At 26.4% G+C, this 17,574-nt stretch overlaps 1 protein-coding gene across 1 annotated transcript in view; it reads left to right on the forward strand.

Moving 5' to 3' along the window:
- Prx5 (Peroxiredoxin 5) overlaps positions 1-17,182 on the forward strand; it is a 20,724-nt gene extending 3,542 nt beyond the window's left edge. Inside the window, exons 2-5 of the mRNA XM_014426126.3 lie at positions 4,869-5,022; positions 5,448-5,582; positions 5,701-5,832; positions 16,729-17,182. Coding sequence (XP_014281612.1) covers positions 4,927-5,022; positions 5,448-5,582; positions 5,701-5,832; positions 16,729-16,920 — 555 coding nt within the window. The 5' untranslated portion in view covers positions 4,869-4,926 and the 3' untranslated portion in view covers positions 16,921-17,182. The remainder of the gene's footprint in view (positions 1-4,868; positions 5,023-5,447; positions 5,583-5,700; positions 5,833-16,728) is intronic.
- The last annotated feature ends 392 nt before the right edge of the window (positions 17,183-17,574 follow it).

Consider the following 17,574-nt stretch of genomic DNA (forward strand, 5'->3'; position numbering starts at 1 on the left):
TGTAAATAATAAATATATTATATATTAAAACGTTAAATTTTTGTGTATCCAACTAACTTTTTTGTAACGCCAATAGTATATTGTTATTAAATGGTAATATGGGCAACAATAAAAAATAAATAATACGATGGTTTAAACTTACGAATGATATTTTCTATTTAAGAGTATTGTATATAGTAATATATTGCATTTAGTTACCTAACAACATCTCGTAGAGTTTGGAGGTCACCAAGAGCAGCTGCAGTGAATGCGTCAATCATTCTAATCGGCGTTCTCTCATAAATTTCCTCCATGATCTATTTGTTAAAAAATAATATAACTACATCCAAAGCTCAAAGTATAATATAGATAAAGATACGAAATAATATCAGATTCCTTTTGCTCATAATATAGCGTATTACTGAGTGAAGTCTATAGCGGACTTAGTAATCTCACTGTTTACAAATAAACTTAATAGTACAAGAGCCCAAGAGGAGAAAAAAAGCAGCCATTTCACCCTAATTTTTTATTACTTTAATGAAAATTGTGTATAATTACTAGTCTAAATTACTGAATCTGCCAAGTATAGGTAAGGGGAATAAAAAATGGCGGCTGTTTTAAACGCTAAAAAAAACTAATTTTTCATTCGGAGCTCTATATCTTTAAAACTACCAACAACACTAGAATATATAAGAGAACATCATTTAAAATAGAGTAAATTTGCTAAAATATAAGCCCTAATAGAGCTATTTATGTTCAATAGTTCCCGAGATATAGCTTTTTAAAAAGCAACGTTTTATACAAAATGCACTGAAAAATCAGTAGTTAGTGAATTTATTTTGAAAAATCTATATCACAAAAACTCTATCTCTATTATCACTCAAATTAAAGCTAGTTTGATGAACTATAAAGTAGTTTATGACGTTTATCTTCGTAGGAGTAGTAGTTTCCATAATATTTGCTAAAAATAAATTGATTTATTGTTGTTCGGAGAAAATTTATATTCATATGCGAATATCATAGAAACTACTGAATGAGTATCTAGTATCACTGAAGAGGATCTAGAAGGGTGAATTCCGGAGAGCGAATTAGTTGATCAGAAGAATAAAAAAATTATGAAGTGGTGGAATTGGAGGAGCAGAAGTGGGAAAGAAAAAAGGAATGAATTGAAATATTTGTATTTGGTGTATAGACCGAAATTGATTGTAAAAGGAAACCTGTGGGGAAAAAAAATTGTTTTCTTTACATCTTATTATACCATGTAATTTATATATATCCGATTACGGATTGATAAGTATGCTGTGTGATATTGCAACCTGATGTATTTAGGCAGCGTAGACAAATAAAGTATTTCTCTGTCTCTCTCTCCCCCCCCCCCTATAGAGCTCCGAATGAAAAATTATTTTTTTTTAACGTTTTGAAACAGTCTCTATTTTTTATTCCCTCTACCTATACTTGGCATACTCATAATTTTGACTAGTAATTATACATAGTAATCAAAATTTGGGGTGAAATAACTGCCTTTTTTTCTCCCCGGCTCTTGTACTATAAGCCCTTAGTCTGTGTATGCCATTTATATTGTATCCATTAAAAAATCGTATTCACTGAACTCTGGTTATCTTATTTTTTTATATATATCTTTCAAAGCTCAAAATTATTAAATACATTACCTATATTAGCCATGAGTTATCTCAGGATCGGTTCGAGAAATTGTTTTTAGGGGTGAGCAAAATATTTATAAATTCATATATAAGAAGATGGTCAGGTTTGCGGTCAAAAGTGAAACAAAAATAGTTAACAACTATTTATTTTCCGACGTTTCGCCCCACTTTGCAGGGCTTCATCAGGGCTAAAAAGATACAAAATGATACAATTATAAGAATAAAAATACAAAGATAAGATACAATGATAAGAATGAAAACATATCTCTATATATATATTTTTCTTTTTTTCCTTTCCCGTATTGTTTTTGTTTTATGTGCATCTCCTGTACTTTTTTAGCTTTATATTTTACGTATTTTTAAGAAATTTTTACTCTTGCCATTGTTACTTGTTTTTATTCTTATCATTGTATCTTATCTTTGTATTTTTATTCTTATAATTGTATCATTTTGTATCTTTTTAGCCCTAATGAAGCATTGCAAAGTGGGGCGAAACGTCGGAAAATAAATAGTTGTTAACTATTTTTGTTTCACTTTTCACCGCAACCCTGACCATCTTCTTATATATCAATTTTTACGGTCAACTATATATACATATATTTATAAATTCATATAAGGTTTTATATGATGAACCTAATGTTTTGCATCGAGACCAATGATGACAAGAAATCTACTGTCTTAAGTGGGGGATTCCTTCGTGTTTCCATGTAGGGAGGAATTAATTTCAAAATACCTACTTATTTAATTATAAAATAATGTTCTTATTGTTAGGAATAATATAGGAAAAATATGGAGGATATAATATAAAAATATTTATATTAAATAACGTTTTATTTTCCTTCAAGGAAGCCCCCCTCTTCTCGATTCCTCTGTGTGTTTCCTCTAGTCCAGGAATTCCTCCTCTCTTTCCTTCTCCCCCTCCCCCCCCACCAAACATTCTAAAATTAAAGATGCAAAAACATGTCGCAATTATTGAGTCATTCCACTTTCCCTCTAATGGACACTTGTGGGTTTTTAGATTTCGCAATACAGAATGTTTGTTTCATGAATAAGCTTCCTACTGAATATATGAATGTAAAAACTTTATCCCAAATTCTTATTTCTTATAACAACTATGTAGTTTCATTTAAAGCAGAGGTGGGCAAAAATAATTGAAACTAATAGCAAAAATTGCTATGGATACGATATTTATTCATGAATGAACTATTGATAAATAAATATCGTATCCATATAAATTTTAGCCATAGTTTCGACTATAGTTAATTTTTAACAAACTCTGATCTAAAGACCGGATTTTCGTTAAATTGCATTTTTTGTTCCTTAGCTTCTAATTCCACAGAACCTCGACATATATTTATTTATTTATTTTACGTTGTATTTCCTTTTTTTTATCTTCTTTTTACACTCCTTCTCCCCTCTTTTCTCATTAATTCTTCCTTACAAACATTATTAAGCTATGTTCCTGTGGGGAGCAGCTGCCCCCTCTAGAAGTAAAAAAAATATTAATTTTTCAAGCTAATACTAAAGTTTTAAGTTAGTTATAATAACTAATAAAGGACTTCGACAAATAAATTAATTTTCTGCAAAAGTTAATTAACAATATTTGAAACAATGTATTCACACCAAATCGATGGAATTTTAAAATATACCATTTTAAACTAGAGTTAATTATTGAATCCGAAGGTTTGGGAAATTCTATAATTAATTAAAACACAGAGAGTACCAGCATTTATCTGTTGGCAATTTTAAAACAATGCCAATTAAACACAAACGTGTGATACGGCACAAGCTCTCTTTTATATGTGACCTAAAACCGACACCCAGCCCAACTTTTACCAGCCAAGCCAAATAACTCATCCACAGGCTTGCGCCCGCGCGAGTTTGCCATTGTTTGGCAAACGTGTAGAGGCACCTTTACATTTACTGTCGCACTATCAGAATTTCTTTGATAGTTAGTCATACTATTAATTATTTGTGCATGAGTGTCCAACTCATTTTTAATGTTTATGCGGAATCTCTTTTTAAATTCCTGCATTTACAAAAATGTTACTAAAACTTTATTGCTATGTTTTAACAATACTAATATTTTTCCTCTTAAAAATGTTTATTTCAGACTAAGTGAAATAAGTTTTGAAATCCTCCTATTTACAACTTGTATTTTGCATTATTCAAGATATAATGCACATTTGAGAGTTATTTGATATATATTTTTTAATAGAGTTATACTTAGTAATTATTTTGCGTATTGATCTGAATATAATAATAAGGTAAATCCTTTTTGAAGATATAAATTGATTTCATGTTTTCGATATAACATGTTTTACTGATTTAAGTATGGTACATTTTTTTAACTCGTACGATTTTCAAGAATGAGAAAAATTTATGGAAAAAAGTATAAATAGAAGATCAACAGGTTGGATCTCTAGCCCTAGACTAAGAAAAAAATTATATCTAGCGATCAGCGAAAATATTACTTATTAATAATAATAATAAATAAAAAAAACTGATTTATTGTCGTTATGATTTTTTTTGGGGGGGGGGGAGAGGGAAGAGAAGAATTAAGTAGATAGGTAAATATTACTAGAACTAAAAAAAAAAATAATTGTTAGAGCTGCGGTCTAGAAGAAATAAATTGTTCTCAACAATTTATTTATTGCTGACGTTTCGACCCACAATGTAATACTTAATCAGGGTTAAAATAAAAAGATACAAAGAAGATAGAAAAACATAAGATAAAAAAATATATGAAGGTGTAGGCATACAAACTATCAAATACTGAAATAAAGTAATAAGTAGTATAAAGATAAATACAAAAAAAATATATTAACTAACATAATAAAGATTAGAGAATATATACAATATATACATCAGAATATATATTCTTGGAAAGATGATATTTTTAGTTGTTTTTGTACCTTTTTGGCACTGATGAAGTTCTACAAAGTGGGGCGAAACGAAATTTTTGATTCTATAAATATTTATTTTTTATTTCATAGTTGGAAAAATTCAAAGGAATTTGAAGTCTATGTAATATGAAATATAAGTTCAATTATTCAGTGGTGTTTATAAGAATAATCTTTCAAAATTAATTTTTTCATAATACTCTTACGACTTTTATGTTTATACAAATGCATTTATCAGAAACTAAATAAGAGTATATGTTGTTAAAAATGTCCATAGGTGTTTAAGGTAAGATATTTACAGTGATAAAATATATTTTGGTTTCAGCTTAATTTTCGATTGAAGGCTGAAGGTCGTTTTCCTATAGCGGCTTCTAGCTTCACCAATGCATTGCCTCCTCAGAGCTCCTTTGTTAAGGTTAAAACCTGTCTTGGTCAAGTCTTTCAGTAATACTTCGATATTAAACATGCCCATTATTCAGGTCAGTTTGTCATTTATCTATTCGAAACTTAATATCAATTTAGGTTTATTTCGTTCATAACCTATACTGCGGCTGATGGATTTCATTGAAAACGAAAAAACAGAGTCGATATGTATCAGGAGTCTTACATGACTTATGTTACATCAGTTTGTGATTTTTCAATTTCAATTCCATTCCAATCAAGAACTGCTTTTATTCTGATATATTCTCATTACATTGGTTTTTAAATCCTTTATCAAACTTAGTACATTCCTTATTTGATTAATAATCAATTAAGATTTTTAATCTTGTACATAATCACATCAGTGCTTCTATTTAAAACATATAACAAAAAAAAAAAACTGGTATATATTATAGTGTAGTTCTTAAACTGAAGTTGAATTAAAAAAATCGAGTTGTGAATTAAAACTTAATTCTTTCCTTAGGTTGGTGAGTCAATTCCAGATGTTGTTCTGTTTGAGAACACTCCCGCAAACAAAATAAACATTAAAAAATTATGCGCTGGTAAAAAGGTTGTGCTCTTTGCGGTACCAGGTGCATTTACTCCAGGTTGTTCCAAGGTATTGATTTCTCTTTTTCTTTTTTTATTTCCTATTATAAATCAATTTATTCGAATTCTTATTATTGTTTCATATTGCATAGTTTACATTTGAAAATTTATACGAATATGTATTTCAGACTCATTTGCCTGGTTACGTAAAAGATGCAGATGATTTAAAAAGTAAAGGTATTGGCGAGATTGTTTGTGTGTCTGTTAATGATCCATTTGTTATGGGTGCATGGGGTAAAGATCAGAATGCAGAAGGAAAGGTAATGATTTTTATTTTATTTTTCATTTATGATATTTTATGATAACATTTTGTTGCTAATTTTATAGGTACCATAGCATTTAATTCTGCTAAAGTTTTATTATAATTTATTGTTACGGTAAGTATTAGTGTTTACTTATTCTTTCTAACGAATAATCACCTTATAATACAAATATAAACTAAACTTAAACAAATAAATGTGGTTTCCTGCTCCTTTCCTTGCTTTTATTTTAATTTATTTGTAACTTTTTTTACTTTCCATTATAAGTGCAATGTCATTGTGTTGGTTAGGTCTGCTCATTGTCTCTTGTACATATAAAATATTTCCTTACAAGGCTAATTAAATTGTAATTATCATTATGTGCTATCCATGTTTTTCTGTTTATTTTCAAAAAATGTAAGTTCTATTTCTTAATGTTTGTATCCTTCCATTTTTTTTTCTGTTAGTTAATTCATTCCTTTCCATTGTTTGTTGGTTTCAATGTAATAAAAAGTGTGCTAACTAAAATTTTGACTTCTTACAATAAAGGCTCTTTTAAGATTTGACTATAACCTCTATCCCAACTTTATTTTTGCTGAAATTAAAATGTATTTTTGTTTCTTTTTTTTTTTGTTAATACAGGTTTGTTGTAATGTCCACGAAATGCACATGTTTTATTAAAATTTTGTTTTTAGATGAATAAAATGTAAAGATTGATATATTTATTAATAAATATAAACATTAATTATTTATAAATGCTGTTTTATTTTATTTATTTCTTACTTTTAATTCTTTAAAAAATTATAAATAAAGGATTTAAATAATAAAAAAATCTAGTGCATGCCTAACTTTTTTATGTTACCCTAAAGTCGTAGTCGCAAGACTGGTAATTGTGATGAAAAGGTTTTAGTTATTGGTGTATGAGAGTTGTGTATATCATTATGAATAAAGAATATTATCGTCATCGAAGGTTATGTTTTTATATTTATTTAGTTCTGCTGTCATACATAAATTCCCTTCCCTTATCATGACACTTCTATATAATTAATTTTGACATTTCCCTTGGCTTTTAAGGGAAATTGAAAGAAAATACTGTTACGCTAACTGTTGAGCTATCATATAAAGTAACATCTTGGTAATTTCTCATTATATACAAATTAAATGAGGTCTTGGATAAATTATTTATTGTTCAAAGGAGAAAATGCTTCCAAAGGTAATAATCAGGTTGAAAAGAATAACAATAGTATAAAGCAAAAGGTTAGCTCAAATAAAATATATATATATATATATGTTCAGAGTGTTTATCATACCTGGAAAAATCCTGAAAGTCAGGGAATTTTGTAAAGGGACTCAAGTGAATTTGAAGTATTATTTGTCACAATTTGTTTATCTAATAGTGATAGATATATACTTATCTACAGATATACATATTACATGTCAAAGTTATTATGACATATTCATTGATTTTTTTGTGATTGTCAATAACTTATATTGTTACAAGAGAAGGTAGAATTCCGTTCCTCAGTTGTAAACTAGGATATTAAACAATTATATATGTTGTTTATTGCAACAATATAGTTTTGTAGTTGGAAGATTAATTAAATTATATGTTTATACAAATCCTGTTATAATTACTGATGGCTTAAACAGTGAAATCTTGATAACAGTTATCCTAATAATAACCTGTTCCAAAAATATGTTATTTTAGTAACCTGTGAATTCTGACTATCACAACATTTGCTGGCTTTATATTTATAATAATTTACACAGGAGAGGTTATCATCAGGTAACAGTTCCTCTGTAATATAAAAGTATTACAAAACCAGTAATTGTGATAAAGTCAAAATTCACAGGTTACTAAAATAACCTATTATCATAACACATTATCACCAAGTTACAGCTACCCTTTAATCCGTTATTTAGATTTCACTGTTAAGCCCGTCAGTTAGTTTTCACTATTTCATTAACCTGAAAAAGTCAGGGAATTTTGCTGAGAGATTTTGGTTATGACCCTGTACAGGACGAAAATATATCATCCTTTTACATCGTTTTTATAATTCAATTAGGATAAATAACACTGGTTGATGGTCTGTTACACTCATGTATGATGAAGTATGGGTTTCATTTTGCCCTGAAGCGCTCTGATTAAGAAATTGAAAACTGTAGATTACATTAAAATTAGGTGCTAAAAGCCCTATTTATAAAATACTAAAGTGAACCGAGACTCACAATTTTCATGATTTCAAAAAATAAAAATAAAAGGACCTGATATTCATATATATCTATATTCATCCAACTTTCTGATTTTAATAGATTTTTTTGTAAATTAGTTCATCGATGCTCTTAACTGCTCCATTCATCACACTGTTTTCTCTTTTGATTTTTTTAATACATCCTAGTCTCGAAATCAAAATGTATTTTAGTTGTAAATTAAAATTCTTGGTAAATATACCGAGTTCACTTTGTTCAGTTAATATAGCTTAATAATTGAAAATTCTTCTTATGTCCAGGAGATTTTTATTTAAACTTTGTAATTGTGTATTCTATGCACACCTTCTTATGCTTATTACTCTTGGCTATAAACTAGTATGTGTGCAGGCTTAACTAATTACTTATATTCTTTAGATATTTGTCTTTAATTATGGCTTTTTTCTTATTATTTCTTGAATATTTGTTATGAAAACTTACTGTATATTATAATATAAAAAGAAGAAAAACTTCTTTAAGGAACATAATTTAATTGTTAAAAAACGTTCAGGAGATTTCGAAACAAAGACTTAAGTCCCTAAAAGTATTTGAGATATATTAGAGACTTGAGCTTTTATGTTCGGAATATTCCTGTTTAATATTAATATATTTTACTCATTCACATTGTTTCTATACTAATATTGATTCTAACATTGCATGCTTGTTTTAAATATAAAATGGTCATTAACCTTTGATAATAAACATTGCTGATTTGCTTTACAAGTTGCACATCTGACAAAGAAAGATTTTTATTTTGGTCTTAATGTATTCCATAGTCTGTTTACTTTGTGACACCCTTCTTAACTATAAGATCACATTAGTGAAAGTAACTTTGGAATATGTCCTATTCAAATAAAATCAATAATTTTTTATCAGATGTATCACTATCAAATTAAAGCAACAATATGATAATCATCATGAAAATGGCAACTATTAGCATCATCCTTATTCTATGATAGTTATGATTTTATTTTGTTTATAATGTAAGTTTTTTTTTTTTCAAATAGCCAAACTTATCTTTGATTCTCATTAAAACAGTTCTTGGTGTAATAATCACAATAACAAAAAATAACTGATTTCTTAATTTTAAAGGGTATTTTTAACATTTAATGAGTATGACTCTTAATTAGAAGAATATGAAAATCATCTTAGCTTACTAGTTAAAAATGTTTCTTCATTTTAAAACAATTTTTTTTTTAACATTTTGCCAAAGTGGCCAGTCAAAAGTTTGCCATAAGGTTACAATATTATATAAAAACTCAAGGACTTTTTTTAGAGGAATTTTACTATTATTAGGATGAAATTAAAAAATATATGTATACCCAAAATATTTCCTTCAAATGTTTACAATCAGACGATAATTCCATAATAAAGTAAATAATAGTAGCATATACATTTATTATTTAGAAGTACTTGGAATATATTATAATACAGGCTGTGGCATTATTGAGAATACAGTTACTTTGTATCATTCACTCATAATTAGCAAAAGTAATTTATTCAAAATTATTTTATTTCATCAATTTAAATTTACAAACAAAATGTCATTCACATTTTTTTTCATAAATTAAAATTGGTGAAATAAGAAACTTAACTTAGAATAAATTTCATATATGAAATTAATTTATTTGGTATGAAATTTATCTGACAATTATATTATGTAGGGCCTATAAGAAAAAACAGGTTAGTATTGATTTTATCCAGATATTAAGTGGTTGTGATCTGGTACCGTGGTTTGTTCTTAGAACACCACGGTTTTTCGCATAGGGTTTGAGGCTCAGCCTTGTAAATTTGAATAAATTTTTAAATGCAAGTTAAAAAATGTAGTTTAATAAAAAAAAAAATTAAATTAACAATCTAGAACCAATTTAATAATGCTTTGCCCATTTCTAGAGGTGTTATTATTTATGACATATTTGTCTAATTGATTGCTGTTATTTATATAGAAAGACTGCCGTAACAGTTTATCGTAAAATAAGTTCAGAAACTTGTAAATTATTTCATACTTTTATATTATTCTTTAAGAGCGATTTAGTACTTAAGACACCTGAATTAAAAAAAAAGAAGAAAAACTTGAAAGTGTCATTAAATTTAACTTGACAGACTTAAGGCTTTCGTTTTGGAGTTAAATAAAAAAAATATGTTTTTAGATTTTTACTTTAACTTATCTATATATTAAATATTTATGTTATTAATGTTGTAAATGTATAATTTAATGTAGTAAATAACGATTAATATTATAATTATTTTCCCATTCCCAATCGAAATTTAAGCATGAGCATATAATTGTATGTAATATATCTTTAACTAATTTATTTTTTCAATTATATATATTTAAGTAGAATTTCGTTGAATATATGGTATTTATGTATTATATATTTTTGTATTGATGTTATAAATTGATTGTCTTTAGCTATTACTTCAAATGTATGTAGTATATAATGCTTAACAAGTGTTTATGTGTATGTGTGTATATACTCATATAAACATTTCTGAAGAAAGACAAGGTATCGTAATTATTACTTCAACAAGTTGGGTAAACTGGGGCAAATATACGATTCAAAAAACGGCACCAGTTGTATTCAAAGCAATGAAATTATTTTCAGTGGTATTCTCACACATCTGCTATTAATAGGTACATGGGTATGCTTTAAAGCAGAGACGGGCAAAAATTAGCTATAGTTGAAACTAATATCCAAAATTGCCATGGCAACGACCCTTATTCATGAATGAACCATTGATAAATAAATATTGTATCCATGGCAATATTAGCTATTAGTTTTGGCAGTATATAATGATTGAAAAAAAAAAATTATTTTCAATGTGACATGCCAAAATGACCCTTTGTTTCTCCATAAGTGTGTTCTTTTGTGTAACACCAAAATGTTAACTTGTTTATCTATAATATTATAATATGTTAACTGTAGAAATTGTAGAAATTTTGAAACTGCTTAACTGAAGAATGTTCATCAAATATTTTTCATAGTCCTGCTTCCAAGCCCTTCATATATTGCTAGCACAAATCCTGTCTCGCTGACTTGTGATAGTCCATTGTTATTGGGTTTGGTTGGTTGAATCTGGATTAAAATTAACCTAGAACTAGTTCAGCTTCATTTCTTTTTATTAATTTCAGCATAGTTTAGTTTGTAACTCCAAGAGTAATTAATCCTTTAGTAACTCGCCCCTTATTTCACTTCACAGGGTTTGGAAAGAAATCAGAAATTTGGAAAGGTGTTCCCTATAATTTAGTTAAAATATATTTCGTAGGAAGACAGTCCGGGTGGCGATCAATAAAGGTACTAAAATAGTAGAAAAAACTTTTTATTGTTAAATAACATTTTGCCCTACTTTGCAGAGCTGTCAGTTGGAGTGTCAATAATCGTTCAATCAAGATAGCCATGAGAAGCCCTGCAAAGTCGGGCAAAACATTGCTTAACAATAAATAGTTTTTTCTACTATTTTAGTATCAAATATCTTCCTACATAAAATATATTTTATTATTAATAGATAAAATCGTTATAACAATTTTTTTTTGTCTCTTTAAAGCCCTTTTTAGGAACTTAAATGACAATAGATGGTTAGGTCATTTTTAATTAAGGTTCTCAATAAATATAGGCGTTAGGTTTGTTCTGATTAGTACACCATAAATGGTTAATATTATTCTGTACTTGTTAACATTTAACTCTTTATTTTATCTTTTGAACAACCCATTCATTACAAGTACATCTTAATTACTTTATGTCTTACATCCTCCTTTCTAGGGATTTGTGCTGATTATTAAACTTAGTCATGTCTTTAAATGCTTGCATCCGGAATAGGAGAAAGTAAAGAAAAATTATAAGAGAGACCTAGGTTCTTGTAGGACCGTAACCAGCTGGAATTGTCCCTCCCCATTCTTTGTGAGTCCCCCTGCTATCAAGCTTAAACTTGCCTTTAGCGGACCTTATCAATCTCATCTTATAATGCCATGGGGCTAAACAAGATTAATTGTAGATATGTATATATACTAGGTTAAGTATATTGTATATATTTGTATTTAACATATTTGGAGGTAAGATAAAAAAATTGTAGGGGTGTGACGCCAATAAATAAATAAATGATATCTTTAGTCCTATTTTTTCATTTTTATCTCTTGCATATTGGATTGTATATGCAATAGATTAATTGACGGAGTATCCGAAACGTCCAGAAGATAAAAAAGTAGTAGGGTTTTTTTTTTTGTTCTCGGTTAGAATATAAATAAGTTCAAAATAGTTTATACTCCTAACCACTAATTTAATAATGAAGGTTATGATTCTTGAGGCAGTATGGAATTTCATCAAAGTTATGAGCATCTGAGGGATATATTGACTCATATGATATATAACCTATGATTCACAATTTCATCATTTTCATGTAAAGGTGCTATAAAAAACAATAAACCAATATAACCTTCTGTTTATTTAATATATATAATCAAGATTCAAACTTCTAATATTAATTAGTACTCTTTATGGACAGAAATGAAGCTAATAAAATAGATATGATAGACTATGTTTTAAAAAATATATAACATGATACACTAGTTTAATGATTATTTATGTGGTATACAAATATTCATCATTATTTTTATACAATGAGATTTTTTTAAAATTAAATGCAATATAAGAATATTTGCTATGGTTTAAGTTTGGTTTACTCTTTGCTTTGCTATAATTCTTGCTTTTTTAATGTTTCTAACCTTCTCATATTTATTATTTTTTTTCTTTTTTACTAATGGTTAGTAATGATTTTATTGTATGATATCTATTTAAAATTTTGTTACAAACATCTTAGTATCCTTAGATCAGTACCTGGATTAAAATTATCATATTTCATCTATGTCAATCCTTTAGTTACCTCTAATATATATTCCTACTAGTTACACACTAAAATTGCTATAAAAAAAAAAAAAAAAAAAAAAAAAAGGAAAGTAGTCCGGGTGCAGTAAAAATAACACAAATAATTAATTAACTATTTTGAACCAACGTTTTGTCCCACTTTGCAGGCCTTAAAAGATACGAGCAACTAAAATTATATAACAGAGTTAGAGAATAAGATGACATTAAATGAAAGTGGACTAAAGTGTGGCTAAAAATGGTATTACATATGTAAAAATGAACATAGTAAATCATAAAAATAAAAGTAAATGGCTCAAAATAAATAGTTTGAAGGCCAACTCGGCCCATCTTCGTGTATTAATTACACATTGTCAATCAACAATCTTTCTATAAATTGTCTATTTATTTTTTTCCCATTTTTATGAATTGTTTCATAAGATCATCAGATGCTATCATATACTTCTAGTATGTTGTGTCTGATTCTTTCTAACAGCAATTACTCTTTGGTGGCTATGTTTTTTTTTTTAATTAGTTTTTAATGATTTCACTCTGTCATCCATCTATCCACTTCCTGTGTACAAAGTTTCAACTATCCAATAAGTGCATTCCTTCTTATAGTATTTACAGTTTATTTATTTCTGTAAAACTTTATATTCCTATACATATATATGTATATACACAATATTTATTTAATATATCTTATTTGTCTTTTTTTCTTTCTGTGTTTGGTCTGCTGCGGACTATTCTTTATATGTAAATCCAACCTTGTGTGTTTTAAATATTTTTAGACATGATATCTTCCAATAAAAAATGTTTAAAAATTATTAACATTACGGTAAGTATAAAAAAAAAAAAAAATTGTTTTTAATTTGTTGTGAGTAAAATGTATTTCTAATTTTTAATATTGGAAATATATGATAAATATATTTTATTTCAACTACGTAAGTTATTCAGTCAACAATATTTTTTTATTGTTATATCATACATACTGATAAAAAAATGTTATTTTTGTGGAATTATATTTTCCATTTTCAGGAAGGTTCTTAAGTATAATGTTTGTTTTTATTTTAATTTTATAAAAGATCATCATACCTAAAATAAAATATTATTTACTATTGTAAAGTAATTTTATTTTCATTATGAATCAAAATCAAAAATTAATTATGAAAATTAAGTGTTATAATGCATAGTTTATAAATACCAAAGTAATGTTAAGGTTATAAATAGAATTTCCAATTATCTACTATTAAGTAAGGTTATCATTTAATCATTATTCTTAAGTAAATTATGTAATGACTGTTACAACTTGAGAAAAAAAAATTCTATTTTACTATATGATTCTATTTAATGTATTTTACGTTATTAATTAAAATTTGAAGTAATTTTGAAATATCTATCTTTATTTTGTTTTTTTACTAGAAAAATTCATTTTTTTAAAAAAATATAGTTTGATTTTCTATTATTGTATTTTTTTAAAATACATTTTCTATATATATCTGCTGGCTTAACATCTGAAATTAAGTTTTAGTATATTGATAAAATATGATTGAATAGAAAAACAAATTATTAATTAAAGTAAAACTTAATGTATAAGCATGGGCTATTTCATCATCCATTTCAATATGAGCTATATTGAAACTTCAAGAATTCAATTATTCAATTTCAATAAGCAACGAATAGGTTATTAAAAAACCTCGAAATATTTTATAAAAAATCAAAAATTTTAAAATTGATAGAATTTCTTCTAATAGTTAATTTCTTTTTAAATAGTGAGATTTTAATATAATAAAAAAAAAAAATTATCTGATAAAAATGAATTGTATTAAAACCAACAAATTTTGATTAATCTATAAAATTAAATTACATTAATTCTTGTTTTGATAATGTTATCACTAAAAAAAGGGGCATTTCATGTGATGAGTTTTGTTATTTGAAATAAAAATAAATGAGTTGTAGAATTTTAAAACAAGCCATGTCTATATTTTAATTTTAATTATTTATTTTTTTACTTTAACAATTTTTGTAATGGATTATTTTGACGTCAATGAACTTCTTACAAAATAAGTTAAATCATTAAAATTAGAAGATAGGCTTGATTTTCTTTTGGTACTATTCAACTAGTATTTAAAATGTGTAACTTGTAATGAATATATTGTATTGTGTGGCATTAGATTTATAAGTTTTGTTATTTGTTTTTTGTTTTTCTCTTACATAAAAGAAAAAAAAGTCAGAATAAGTTTAAAAAAATAATAAGTAATTTAAACAATGAACAATATGTTACTTCAATGAATATTTTGTAAACATTTAAAATGTTAGTTCTAATTATCAATGACATTTAACAAACTAGGTAATACTAATTTTTATCTACAAGTTTTTAATTTAGGATTTTTAAAGAGCCTTCGAATTGACAGGTTGTCAAAACTAACGAGATTATCAATCGTTAAATTCCTGAATTTTAATAAATTGATAATAAATTTGAATTATAAACTTATTTTTAGTTGGTTATCTATGCCAGTGTTAGGTTATGTTGATAGAAAAAGTTATCACAGATTTTCTATCTTTATAACCATAGACAATGTAGTGTATGTAAATTAATTTATTCTCTTTTACTGTATTAAAAATATGTCCTTATTTTATTCCAATCTCCTATAAATTGATTTATTTTAATAATAAATGTATAGAGTTAATTATTTCCATGACTTTCTTCACCATGGTGTTTTACTCACCATACTATACTGTTTATCCCTAAATATTCGTTGATTTTTATTATTTCAATGAAAAATGTTTTTTTTTTTAATTATGAAATTTATTATTGGTAACTTATACAATTAAAAAAATCTAAAATTGTAATTTGTGAACAAAATAACACAGCATTTCATAAGGTCATGAAAGATTTATAAAGTGGATAGTGATAAAAATCTTTTTATAAAAACATTAACATACAAAGTATAGCCAAGACTATTTATTGTTTATTAAAGTATTGTATAATTATAGTTTAATTAACATTACTCATAAAAATAACCTTTAATGGTATTATTTTTTTATTAATATAAGTTAATAAGTCTAGGTTTTATTCTTATGAAATGTTTCTGAAATAATTAACCTTTCTTAATTCTTCATTGCTGGTTGGGTTGAGTTTTATTTCAATGTCGATCAGAACTAAATATTTTCTTTAAAAGTTAATAATGGACTTTGTAAGAAGTGATTGATTATTATTCCATTGTTACAATGTTTCGCAGATATTCAAAAAATGTTGAGAATTGGGTACGTTTACCAGCATCTGCCCTCCAGTCTATTTAGTTTTGAGACAATAATAACGTAAAATATCTTCCAATAATTAATCAAAAATATTTCAGTATGAAAACTTTTTTTTCTAATATAAATTTGAAGTCATTAGCTCATTAAAAATTTCATAATTATTATAAATCTGTTTTATAAGAAAATTACATATTTAATGTATTTCAAAAATACTATATGTTTTATAAATTCATTATTTATACCGCAATTTTCTATATAGAAAATTGTTATGTATTTATGCCCTTCATTAAGAAAAATTAAAAATGGTATTTTGTTTTACTGAACCATTACCTTGGTTACCATTTTTGTTATATTTTAAAATTAGATAATTAGCTTTGTAGCTGACATTTGCATTTTTAGTTGTCAATTATTTTTATTTTTTATGAACATCTCTTTAGTTAATTAATTTATTTATTTTTGAGGAATTTTAAAATTTTGTTTATCTAAGCTTAAGTAAAAATGTGAAATCATGAAATAATTTGTTATTTGTACCATTATTATTGTTTTGTTGTAGGTAAGAATGCTTGCAGACCCTAGTGCGGAATTTACCAAAGCCTTAGAGCTGGATACTGACTTACCACCTTTGGGAGGAGTTCGATCAAAAAGATATTCTATGGTTATTGAAGATGGTGTTGTTACCAAATTGAATGTGGAACCTGATGGCACTGGATTGGCATGTTCATTGTCAAAGAATTTGGAACTATAAATTAATACATTTTAGAAATGTGAATAGAATATATGTATAACTTTTCACATGCTTTTACTCTTATATCACTGTTAGCTAATGATCTATTTTTAGGATGAAAATGTAGTCAAACTACAATTATATTTGTTTTTTTTGTGATATATAGGGCTTATTTTATACTGAAAGTATATATTGTTTATTATGTTATTAGTAAAATATATTACACAAATGTATGATTTTTTTTATGGATAAAAAATAAAAATGATTTTGATTTGAAATGTAATTTTTAGTATGCTTGTCTAAATTTATATAAAATTTTATTAAGTGTACTAGAAGTGGAATTATGGGAGTATCAGATTTATTATAATGTTATTCTGATTCATCGTTTCGTAAGTATGAATTTAATTAATTAAAAAAATTTAATCTATCCAATGGCAACTTAGCATGGAGGGAACTCAGCCATCGGCGTAGTTATTGAACCTGTCGCTACACAGTGCAAGCGCTGACATCGCGGATAGTCTAAGACCCAAAGCAATTGTGGTCGTTGTAGTCTAGAACCCCTCAGTTCAGTAGCTCTTAAAGTCAATTTTTTGTTTATTGCTGTTTTAATTAATAGTTCTAAGGTAGGTATTGTATTTTAACGTGTATTTTCTTTATAAAATTGATATAATACCC

The sequence above is a fragment of the Halyomorpha halys genome, unplaced genomic scaffold (assembly GCF_000696795.3).
Source record: "Halyomorpha halys isolate HHAL.00 unplaced genomic scaffold, Hhal_1.1 Scaffold552.1, whole genome shotgun sequence".
NCBI lineage: Eukaryota > Metazoa > Arthropoda > Insecta > Hemiptera > Pentatomidae > Halyomorpha > Halyomorpha halys.